Source organism: Hypomesus transpacificus, chromosome 23, assembly GCF_021917145.1.
Source record: "Hypomesus transpacificus isolate Combined female chromosome 23, fHypTra1, whole genome shotgun sequence".
NCBI lineage: Eukaryota > Metazoa > Chordata > Actinopteri > Osmeriformes > Osmeridae > Hypomesus > Hypomesus transpacificus.
Window position 1 is genome coordinate 3,122,888 of NC_061082.1, and position 10,357 is coordinate 3,133,244.

Consider the following 10,357-nt stretch of genomic DNA (forward strand, 5'->3'; position numbering starts at 1 on the left):
CAGCTTTAATTGACAGGAGGAAAGAAGAACTCTTATTGCCAAGTTACAACAAGACACGATGCCAGGAATATAACCTCAGGGCCTTGTTTCAATACTCTGGAAACACACTCTCCATCACCTCTCCTCCATCTCTAATCACCCCTTCTTCACATCCGTGCCTTTTCGGCAGTCATGTAGCGAAACGAATGAGTAGATGGTAGATCACCTCAAGCACAAACACAAGGTTCAGTAGCAGGGGAGGGTGTGTTTCTTGAGTACTCAAACATGTGGGTGGGTTCAGAGTGACTGAAAGCTGCACAGACTGAGGTGATGTGCAACAGCGCTGCTCAGGATTTACAGCAGTTGAAAGACGGCAGTTGTAATGGGGGGGGGGGGGGGGGGGGGGGGGGGGGGGCTGGTGGGCTACGATAGTTCTCACATCTCCCTCTCTTTACAGCACAGAGAGAAACCAGCTCTGACAGTCTGACATGTGCGATTAGGTCTCATGTGGTTTGGTCTATTGAGCATGGTGCCATGACTACAAGGTTGTGGGTTTAAAGACCCCTAGGACCCATGTTGGCACTCTTTCTACCGTAAGTTGCTTTAGATAAAAGCATCTGGTAAATGCCACAGCCTGCCCACCACCTTAAAAAGTATTCAATTAACCATGAGGTTTCATTCTGTTGCATAACGTCGAGAAAACGCTTAGCTGAGCTGAACGCTACCCTAATGTAACCTGTTATGAGTTTCTATTTTATATCTATACAAATACAATACCTCAAATGAAAGCATAATGTAGTTAAGTAACTAATGCTGATGCAGGAGCTGTGAATGATGTAAATCTTTTGTATCTATGTTGCTACCATTTATTTACATATTTGAAAGGATAGCTGGCTGGTAAAAGTGATAATAATGAACCATCAAGGAGCCCTCATAATTCACTTTTTCGTCTTTCTATCTCTCACTCAATCACTGTCCCTCCGATTAGTTGATCTTCCTTTTGTCTCTCTGTCTCTCTTTTTTCAAGCACTTGATCCTCTGAAGGTAAATTCTTAAATTAAATGCTACATTCACATTTCGCAGGTTTTTAAAGTTCAGGTCACTCAAGTTCACTCTGATGGTCCCACTTGAGTACTGGAAGTCCCAGAGCATGCAGTTGCTCCGGATGGTGCCAGAATATTTTAGACACTATCTGTGTTCCGGAGCTGTGTTCACAGCCAGAGAAACAGTCCAGTCATCCTTGGTGGCTATAGAAAAGGTCGACCAGACGTTCTAGTCAGAAGCAGTGTTGCCTGTGGTACATGGATCAGCAGCCATATTGGGTGAACTGTTGGAATGGTTAGTCATATGATGCATAGAACTTCACTTCCCAGGGCTCCCTGTCCTCCGTAGTGTTCTATACATGCAACACTGTGTGGTCTGGGTCAGACTGAGCCTTAAGAATCCAGGTGGGTATTAGAGGTACATTTGTTCTGTTCTGCTCTCCCCCGCCGTAGTTCTGCGGTTATACACGGGTAGTGGAGTGTGTGTGTGCGGCGATGTGTGTGTGGGGCAGGTGAGCATTGCTGTAGGGGCTGTAGCCCTGGGGAGGACCCAGCCTGAGGCCTACCACTGAACCAGGGGTCATGGGGGTCATGGGGGTCCCAGGATGAGAGCCGGGGGTGATGTGGGTCATGAGGGGCACGTCGTCAGGTGAGCGTCGCAGGGTCAAGGCGTAGTCCGGCGGGCAGGTGAGGCGCACTGTGTCCAGCGTGCTGTATATATCCTGGGTGTCCATACCATCCAGAGCATCGAGCGTGTCCAGCGTGTGGTGCGTGTTGTTGTGAGCGTTGTGTTCGTCCAGCGTATGGACGCCTGCCTCACACTCCAACTGTTTGACCTGCAGAGACAGAAGACCCTCGGCCTGCAGCTGGCTGGCAGCCACATCGGTGGCGGTGATGACGTCGTTGCGGGGTGGGAGGCGTGGCCTGCGGTGCTCCAGGCGGCGCTTGTCCTTCTTGTAGAGCAGCGCTGCGAAGGCCAGGATGTTGAGGAACAGCAGGGAGGCTCCCACTGCGATGGTAACGCTCAGCTCTGTGGAGTAGTCCTCCACCGGGCTCTTGGAGGCCTCCTCCCCAGCATGGAGGGCTGGCGCTGGGGCCTGGGGGGTGCTGGGGGGGGACGCCTGCCGTGTGCTGGGGGGCCAACCTGTGAAGGAAAACAATCCAACTTTACAAAACCTGTTACAGCACAGGTTTATACAGAGCTACTCCAAAACAAAGTATCACGGGAAGAAAAATACGTCTCAAAAGAAGTTGGGGAAATACAAGGCAATTAAGGAAGATGCTGGAACCTTTGGACAGCCGCCTGGTGTAGGAGTAGGGAGTGTCCTCCTGGGGGTTGGGGCTGTGAGTGAAGGAGGAGACGGACTGCAGCAGCTCGTTGATGTTGTGGAGGTGAGGCACCAACTGCAGCCAGAAGGAGATCTTGGTGGCGCGATAGTGGTCCCTGACCCGGGGTTTGAGGCCGATGTGCAGATACAGCTGCTCCTTGGGGGTGTACTTGGCCCAGGCCACCTCCTCAAAGCGGTTGGGTTTGGTGTGGATAAATTTGGTGTCCTGAGGTACTGGCTGGTTGGGGTCCCTGGAACACAACAACATCAACAACATCAGATAAACTGAATACATCCACCACATGAGAAGCACATAGACAGGAGTAAGGGGGATCTTGATGATGGTGGAGAGGAGGCAGAGACTGAAGAGGAAAAAATACTACATATCAAAGTCTGTATTTTTGGTACTTACCCGGTCTTGGCAAAATTGGTCCAGTAGGTCATGACCACAGCGCTGAGCATCACGTCGTTCTTTGAAAAGTTGCAGTTGAACAGGTCGGTCGGCTCCACCATGGGGACACCAAACACGTAGGCCACCTCATCGCCGTGGGCGGAGTCAGCCCAGGGAGGTGTGGTCTCACTCTGACAGTGGTGGTAGAAAGAGTAGAAGTAAGTGGGTGAGCCGTACTGGGCGTGGAGGTCTGCTGTGGCCACCGCCGGTGCCACCCACTGGTGGTCGGTGAACAGCGCCACCAGGGTCTTCCTGCGCGTCTCCGCGTTGTCCCGGTCGGCCCAGTCGGTGTACATGAAGCGGATGCTCTCCCTCAGCGTGTCGCGGCCCTCCGGGTAACCGTACAGACTGTCCACGAAGTCGGACACGGTCAGGTCAAAGTCCTCCGCGGACACGCCGTCCTCGCTGTCCACGATGCCCTCCACAAACTTCAGCCCCTCTCCCTGGTTGACGCCCAGCATGACGTCGTAGTTGAGGAACTCGCCCTGCTCCATCAGGATCTGGGGGTCGTCGGGGATGACGTCGCCGTCGATGACGGGGCCAAAAGCGGTGTGGTACTTGGCTGGCGTAACGCTCTGCTCCACCAGCTCACGGTAGCCCCTCTCCTGCAGGCAGGCTACCAGCTGCATGCTGTCATCCAGATGGCAGCCCACCTTCTCCCCCAGGGCACGCGCATACTTCCCTGGCTGGTAATTGACCGCCCAGCTGGCTAGGGCACTGCCACTCTGGATGATAGCCCTGTGGAATAAGTCTAGGAGAACACACGGCATAAGTCAACATAAGTCATATAAGACACAAGATCTCACGCACTCACGCATCACAGCAACACACCAGAAGCCATGGCCATGTGAGAGGGAAAAAAGTACAAGGTGTCTGTCCTTGTTCCTTTATTATTTATTTTTAAATGACAGAAGTAAAGTTAGGAGTTAGAGGGAGGGCTTTCTCACCCTCTGAGTAGTGTGACAAGGTGAGAAGGCTCACACAGGAGGCTCCAGCCCCAGAGCCAAACACGGTGACTCTGTCTGGGTCTCCACTGAAGGCCAAGATGTTCTCCTTGACCCAGCGCAGGGCCTGGATCTGGTCCAGCAGACCATAGTTTCCCTTGGCTGCCTGGTCACCCGTACTTAGGAAGCCTGGGAAAAATACACAATACATCACTACACATCAAACAGTATTAAAATAACAAATGATATCCATTGTCACTGCGCTGAGGAAGCCTGGAGAGGAAACACAACATATTACAGTCCTACAAATGACCATGAAAACAACACAGCACACTCCATTTACCTTACAACATATTACAACAGGACACACCCACGCATGATGACAATATCTACAGGAACACAGCTTTGATAGTAATGATGATCATGATAATAATTAAGGTACACTCAACACTTTGAGCATCTAGTTGTTGTTGATGATGATGATAATGGCTCACCCAGTACTCTAAGTATCTAGTGGTTGTTGATGATGATGATGACGATGATGACAGCCACAACAACATCTCACCCAGTACTCCAAGTCTATAGTTAATGGTGATAACAATGACGTTTCCGTAGCTGGCCAGGACACCACCGTCCATCATGTTTCCGGTTCCTTCTGTGTAGGAGCCTCCATGAACGTACACCATCACTGGACGCAGACCCCCTTCCTCGTGGATGTCTGGAAGACAAATGGATGCCTCGTTTGAACCTAAACCTTGACCCTGACAGCGGTTTGATCCCCTGGGCATGTGCACTTTCAAAACATCAACACTGCAACAGCTATGCCAGCTGATCTTCAACTTATTTCCAAACAAGGATGCATCCAGTCTTGTGCGTGGGGGTGCGTTTGTGTTGTGGACACGGTGCGTACCTTCCTCTGTGGGGGCGTAAATGTTGAGGTAGAGGCAGTCTTCGCTCTGGTGGGTGAGGTAGGTGGTGGCGATGTCCAGGTTGGCGGTGAACCAGGCGGGCATCATGTCGCTCAGCAGGCTGCGCTCATCCAGAGACTGGGGGCACACAGAGGCAAACTGGGAGGCGTTGCGCACCCCGGTCCAAGGCAGAGGGGGCTCCGGGGACTGGAAACGCCGATCCCCTGTAGGGGGGCGGGCGTAGGGGATCCCCAGGTACTGTACTACTGGTCCAAGGAGATCGGACGCCAGCGGTTTGAGGACTCCCCGGAGTTGACCCTGGGCTGTGGTGATCACTGGTACGTTCTGGCTGAGGACGCCTGGACACAGTAGTAGACACACCAACAGGAGCAGGTGCGGAAGCTTCCCTGGGAGTGGGAGGAGGTTTCTGTGCCTGGAGACCGACATGGTCCTCTGCTGACCACAGGACGGGGGTCTGATTAACCCTTTAGAACCCAGGAGAGACCAGCGCTCATTCAGATATGCTCAGCTCTGTCCATACTACAGCCTAGAACCACAGAACCTTGTTGTTATGCGTGTGTGTGTGTTTGTGTGTGTGTGTGTGAGGAGTGTTAGTAAGATTGTATGAGTCAATGTGTTTGTCAGAGTGTGTCGCTTGTCAGAAGTGAGTCATGAGTGTGTGCCTGTCAAAGTGTGTGTGTGTCTGCTCGTGATGGTTCGCCTCAGTGTGCTGTCACACTTCTCCTGGTCACCTCCACAACAGTCACAATATTCATCCTGGGAGAGAAGAAGAAATGGAGGGATAAAGACAGTCTTAAACAAGCACACAATCATTTAATTTTTTACATTGTACATGATGGTACTTGTGCAATATTATACTGGGCAAACGTTATCAATTTATTTTTTACTATGAACTCAATAGTTCAGCCTATTCAATATCTCACTGTCTCAAAGGACAGCACAACATTGATTACTGACTTAAGCTCCATGTCTCCAGCTAATCCTATAACACTGTTTTTATGGTTGGTTGTCACCTCGGCAGATGTCAGCCTTTCATGTAACCGTACATGGGACAACGAGGTACGACATAGCACGGCACGCACGCTTAATTACTCCCTGAACAGGCGGTAGGCTATGTGTGACCTGCAAGCACGGGTAGGCCTTCTTTCTGCTACAGCTGCTGCCCCATACAATATGGCCATGCCATGACACTGTCTCTCAAATACGCCTGGGGGCCCCAACTAACGCATAGCCTATCCATTAAAAATTATCACACAGGTCTGAAAGCAGTGTAATAGCGTCGATGTAACAATTCGTCACTGTCCAGATACAGTGACATTCCAGAACAGGTGCTAATTGTTATTCTAGTCCAGAGTCGTCAAGGAATTCTGACCAAAACAATATCAAGCAACACTGTCGGGATATTTTCCAGATATGCATTTGCTATAATTAATTATCAACAGTTATATTAAAATATTTTTTTTAAGAAACAAAAATGGGCAAGAATAATTTTCACAGAATAAAACCTGTAGTAACCTAATGTCTCTTTATACCACGAGCAGCGTCCTGGCTAAAGAAGAAACCCTAAGCTACATCACCATCGCTGACTAAGGCATCGGTATCGGCTTTGGTTTCTGCAGTAAAATCTCAAATGACAAATGTACAATACCACGGTGTACGAAATGCGAAATCCCAAGACTACATCCAGTTAACCGCAGAGCCTCGTGCAGTAACGACGTGCCCGGGATATTTCGGCGAACTCTCCGGAATAAAAGCGTCAATCAGTGCAAAAACGGTTGGATGTAAGAATCGGTAACGAATTAAAAGGCCCAGGACGTTACAATAATCAATCTCTTTCTCTCTTTCCTCTCCCTCTCTCTCTCTCTTGCTCTCCAGATGCTATTGGATAGTGTTGAAGCCCGCAGCCAATGACACGCACCTTCATTTGGAGGCACAGTCAGAGCGGAGAGCAGGGAACAGACCTGAGCGGGCAAACACACACACACACACACATAAAAAGACACCCCCACACACATAAACACACACACACCCTCGTCACAAAATGACCTCACGCTTCATCCTCAGGACTCCAAACGTAAGGCTAAGGTTTGTTTCCTCTGAGCCCTGAAGCAGTACTGTGCTGTGCTGAATCCCTGGGGCATTGACTGTGTGTGTGTGAGAATGTGTGTGTGTGTGTGTGTGTGAGTATGGTAATGCTGTCTGCAGTCAGTAACTGTGTTTGGGAACACTCCTCACGTCAGCAGGCTGCTGCAGTACAGAGCCGTTTATATTCCTCCCCACAATCCCTCCATCCGCTCTCCTCTCAGGAGTCCTCTGTCTCCTTAAACGTGCCTTCTATCTCTCCATCCTTCTCTTTACCAGTCACCTCATCCCTCTCTAACGCTCTAACGCTCTCTCTCTCTCTCTCTCTCTCTCTCTCTCTCTCTCTCTCTCGCTCTCTCAATCACACACATGCACGCGCACACACACACACCCACACTAGGCTGTTTATTACTTTATTTGTCAGGGTCCACAGACGGTATTATTACACCAGTAGAGTTAGCTACTGTATATACAGTCCCTGGGCAGAACAATATCAGTGAAGCACAAAAAATACAATCTATTACATTGAAATACATTACAACCAGTAGCAAACAAAATCAATACATACATAACCATGTCATTGTCATAGAAGAATAAAAAAACGAAACAGTTAATTTGTTCACCCTGATGTAAGTCAGTTATGTGTATGAAGTTGTTGAATGTGATCTTTGTGATTTCAAAGGCAATACTATGGTAACAAGACAGAGTTGGCCACTTCCCTGCTTTACACAAAGATCTGTGCACCCATGCACATACATGCACGCATGAGCGCACACACACACACTCAGTGACACACACACACACACACACACACACAGAGACACACAGGGTTTAGTGGACATACAGACTGGGGTTTACTAGGAAGGCGTTGATCCTCTGTGAGGTGTTATCCAGCTCGGTGGTGTTGCTGTACTTGAGAAGGTTGTAGGAGCGGACAAAGTAGTGCCTCAGGTAACGCTGGCTCACACACTTGTGCAACTTTGTAGCCATCCGCAACACACACTCCTTCATAGATCTCCAGTCCCGCACACAGGGAAACTTCTCACAACACCAGAACAACAGCGTCTGTGGGGGTAAAGGGAAGAGAGGGATGTCAGTCACAGGGGTGACGGAAAGAGTTGGAGTGTGAGGAAGTGGAGGGTAAGGGTTCAGCCAGAGGTAGCAGAGGGGTGAAGTGTAAAGAAAGCAGAGGGAGAGGGATCAGACCGAAGATGGGGGATTGGGATGGGGTGAGAGAGAGAGAGGAAAGGGGGGAGAACATGTGAAACATCAGAGCAAAGATAGAAAAGAGATTTGAGAGACAACAAGATGGTTGATAGAGAAGGTGAAGGGTTAGAGATTTGAGAGAGGCTAGAGACAGGGATAATAGTTTTTTTGAGGAGTGTGAGGTGGAAAAGGTAAGGCAAATGGAGTGAAAGGAATAAATCAAACATTTTATTCCGGGAGAAGGCAGTGGCCTATTTAGTAAAGAAGCAAGTCTGTTAGAGGGACTTGTTGAAGACTCACTAAGTTAGGAAGGCTTAGGGCAGGAGCAAATGTTTTGATCAGTACCTGCAGGTGGAAAGCTGTGATGACAGGCTTGTTTCCGGGACACCAGACATCCTCCTTCAGTTGCCGAACGACTCTGTAACATTTTCTACGGCAACCGCCATCCTCGTCAATGGCCCCTAACATTGCCTGCTCTGCTCGTGAGAAGGACAGCAACCAGTGGTAATTAGAAGTGGCCATTAAGTTGAACCCAAACGACTGCAGAGAGAAAAACATAAACAAACAATTAAAAACCTGTAAGTGAACTTTGTTTTAACATACACCAACTCAATGGTCAGTTTCAGGTGTACACAACATGAGGTTCCAGGAAGCGAGCGAGAGGCCGACCTTGATGCAGCGAGCCCGCTCTGCAACAGGCCACCGCTGCAGTAGGCGGGGCCAACGAGCTTTCTTCGGCCAATAATTGACGAGCTCCACTGTGGGAACAAGCTCTGCCTCCATGGTGCCCTCTGCCGTTTCTATGGCAACACGTACCACCGTGCCCACTGACTCCAAGATGGTGACCTTACCTGGGAACAAAAGCAAGTGCAGGGGGGGTTAAAAAAAAAAATCTCCAGTGTCTCTGGAGATGCAGACCACCATAAACGCACATACTACTCAGACAGACCTACCAGTCAGACCACAGCTCTTCATGGCGTTGTCTAGCATCTCTCTGAAGAGGCTGACTACCTTAGCCGGGACAATGTCGCCCTCTACACACACCCGTGTGTCCTGCCAGTCCTGGGCAGAGTTTGTGAAGCTCTCCAACTCCAGCCATTGGTGGAGCTTCTCTGGTTCACGTACAGGTGAGGGGAGACGTGATCCACTCAGAGAGTAGTACCTCCACTGGTGGGTTAAATGCTCATGGTAACCAAGCAGCCCTCTGACTGGTACACTGACCAACATCAGGGTAGGGGTCAAGACCTGTACACACACAAATATTCAGTATGCTGTATGTGAAAGTGAATTTTTCTTCGGAATGCTATCAACATGAACAAAGACACCGAAACAGCTTGTCTTACTTGGATGGCAGGGTTGAATGTACATCTTCCTCTCATCAGAGCAGTCCATTTGGACAACATGGCAGGCTGGTCCTACAAAACACACACAATGACACAGAAACATACACTGGAAGTGATTATGTGAGCATTAAGGTATCAAAAAGAGAGTAGCATAAAAGAGTAGCACTCCAATACACTCAAAGTAACCGTGTACCTTGATGCTCTCATTGTGGACTCCAGCCTGGACAATGGACTGGAAGCGTCCATCTCTTCCGCTAATCTCTCTGGTAAGTTCTTTGACAACACTCAGAACCTCCTCCACCCTTCTACTCACTGTGCGGTGCCGTAGGTCCACCTACTCACACACACACACACACACACACACACACACACAGACAGACAGACAGACAGACAGACAGACAGACAGACAGACAGACAGACAGACAGACAGACAGACAGACAGACAGACAGACACATTAGACGTACGTTTTCTTTTAATGTAGACAGTAACCCCGTCAATTATGAACCCATCTTTTCCATAGGCCACCACAAACAAACACAAATGCACACTCAAACGTGTAAATAAAAAGAAAATGTGTCAAATAGAGCTCCTGCCTGATTCTGGAGGTATTGGTCCAGATCCTCATCAGTAAAGTCTGGCATGTCCTCCTCTGGTCCTCCTCTGTCTTCCTTCTCTGACCGTCGTTCTCCTATATGCGACAGTCAAACTAGGGTTGATTTACTAATTTGGTGCGGGTGTGTATGGGGAAAATGGGTGTGTGACCCCTTTTTTTCCCCCTGCCCCTACTGTCCTAAAGAAACCCATCGAGCGTTTGGAAAGCATTCCATCATCGATCCTGCAGCATTGATTTGTAATGCTAAAGTGCATCCCCCCTATGACAGTAAGGCGTGCTGCCATTCAAACACATCGGAGCTTCAGATTGCCTCTGGAATAAAAGAGTATCTTACATCATCAGTCCATCATCACCTCCTATGCTCCTCACACATTTTGTTTAATCTGATGCGTGACTCACTCTCCAAACCCAGCCCTAAGTATGCTAGTTCATCCCACA

General features: G+C 49.3%; 2 protein-coding genes across 4 annotated transcripts; both read right to left on the minus strand.

Annotated features, from left to right (window-relative positions):
- Positions 1-478: 478 nt before the first annotated feature.
- nlgn4xb (neuroligin 4 X-linked b) lies at positions 479-4,973 on the minus strand. Of its 3 annotated transcripts, none has more exons than XM_047047078.1 (7): positions 4,656-4,973; positions 4,311-4,463; positions 3,749-3,934; positions 2,763-3,552; positions 2,312-2,601; positions 1,811-2,166; positions 479-1,726 (listed from the first exon to the last, which is right to left on the minus strand). In XM_047047078.1, exons 1-7 carry the CDS (start codon positions 4,759-4,761, stop codon positions 1,484-1,486), a joined length of 2,124 nt encoding a protein of 707 aa, XP_046903034.1. In that variant the 5' UTR covers positions 4,762-4,973; the 3' UTR covers positions 479-1,483. The 3 variants fall into 3 exon arrangements, with proteins under 3 accessions (XP_046903034.1, XP_046903033.1, XP_046903032.1); XM_047047077.1 differs by having other exon boundaries at positions 4,311-4,538; positions 4,647-4,973; XM_047047076.1 differs by having other exon boundaries at positions 479-2,166; positions 2,306-2,601; positions 4,311-4,525; positions 4,652-4,973.
- A 2,374-nt stretch (positions 4,974-7,347) lies between these two features.
- On the minus strand, positions 7,348-9,947 carry mab21l3 (mab-21-like 3). The gene is made up of 7 exons (XM_047047575.1): positions 9,900-9,947; positions 9,499-9,639; positions 9,306-9,377; positions 8,916-9,207; positions 8,632-8,813; positions 8,308-8,502; positions 7,348-7,821 (listed from the first exon to the last, which is right to left on the minus strand). Exons 1-7 carry the CDS (start codon positions 9,945-9,947, stop codon positions 7,588-7,590), a joined length of 1,164 nt encoding a protein of 387 aa, XP_046903531.1. The 3' UTR covers positions 7,348-7,587.
- Positions 9,948-10,357: the final 410 nt, after the last annotated feature.

What these genes read in the sequence shown, in the direction of transcription:
- nlgn4xb (XM_047047076.1), bottom strand. Translation starts at nt 4,761, where the DNA reads ATGATGCCCGCCTGGTTCACCGCCAACCTGGACATCGCCACCACCTAC. An exon ending in GCCCCCACAGAGGAAGGTAC is followed by an intron (nt 4,526 to 4,651) that starts GCACCGTGTCCA and finishes GCACATGCCCAG; the next exon opens with GGGATCAAACCGCTGTCAGG. An exon ending in CTATAGACTTGGAGTACTGG is followed by an intron (nt 3,935 to 4,310) that starts GTGAGATGTTGT and finishes TATTTTTCCCAG; the next exon opens with GCTTCCTAAGTACGGGTGAC.
- mab21l3 (XM_047047575.1), bottom strand. Translation starts at nt 9,947, where the DNA reads ATGCCAGACTTTACTGATGAGGATCTGGACCAATACCTCCAGAATCAG. An exon ending in ACCAATACCTCCAGAATCAG is followed by an intron (nt 9,640 to 9,899) that starts GCAGGAGCTCTA and finishes GTGTGTGAGTAG; the next exon opens with GTGGACCTACGGCACCGCAC. An exon ending in TCCACAATGAGAGCATCAAG is followed by an intron (nt 9,378 to 9,498) that starts GTACACGGTTAC and finishes TGTGTTTTGTAG; the next exon opens with GACCAGCCTGCCATGTTGTC.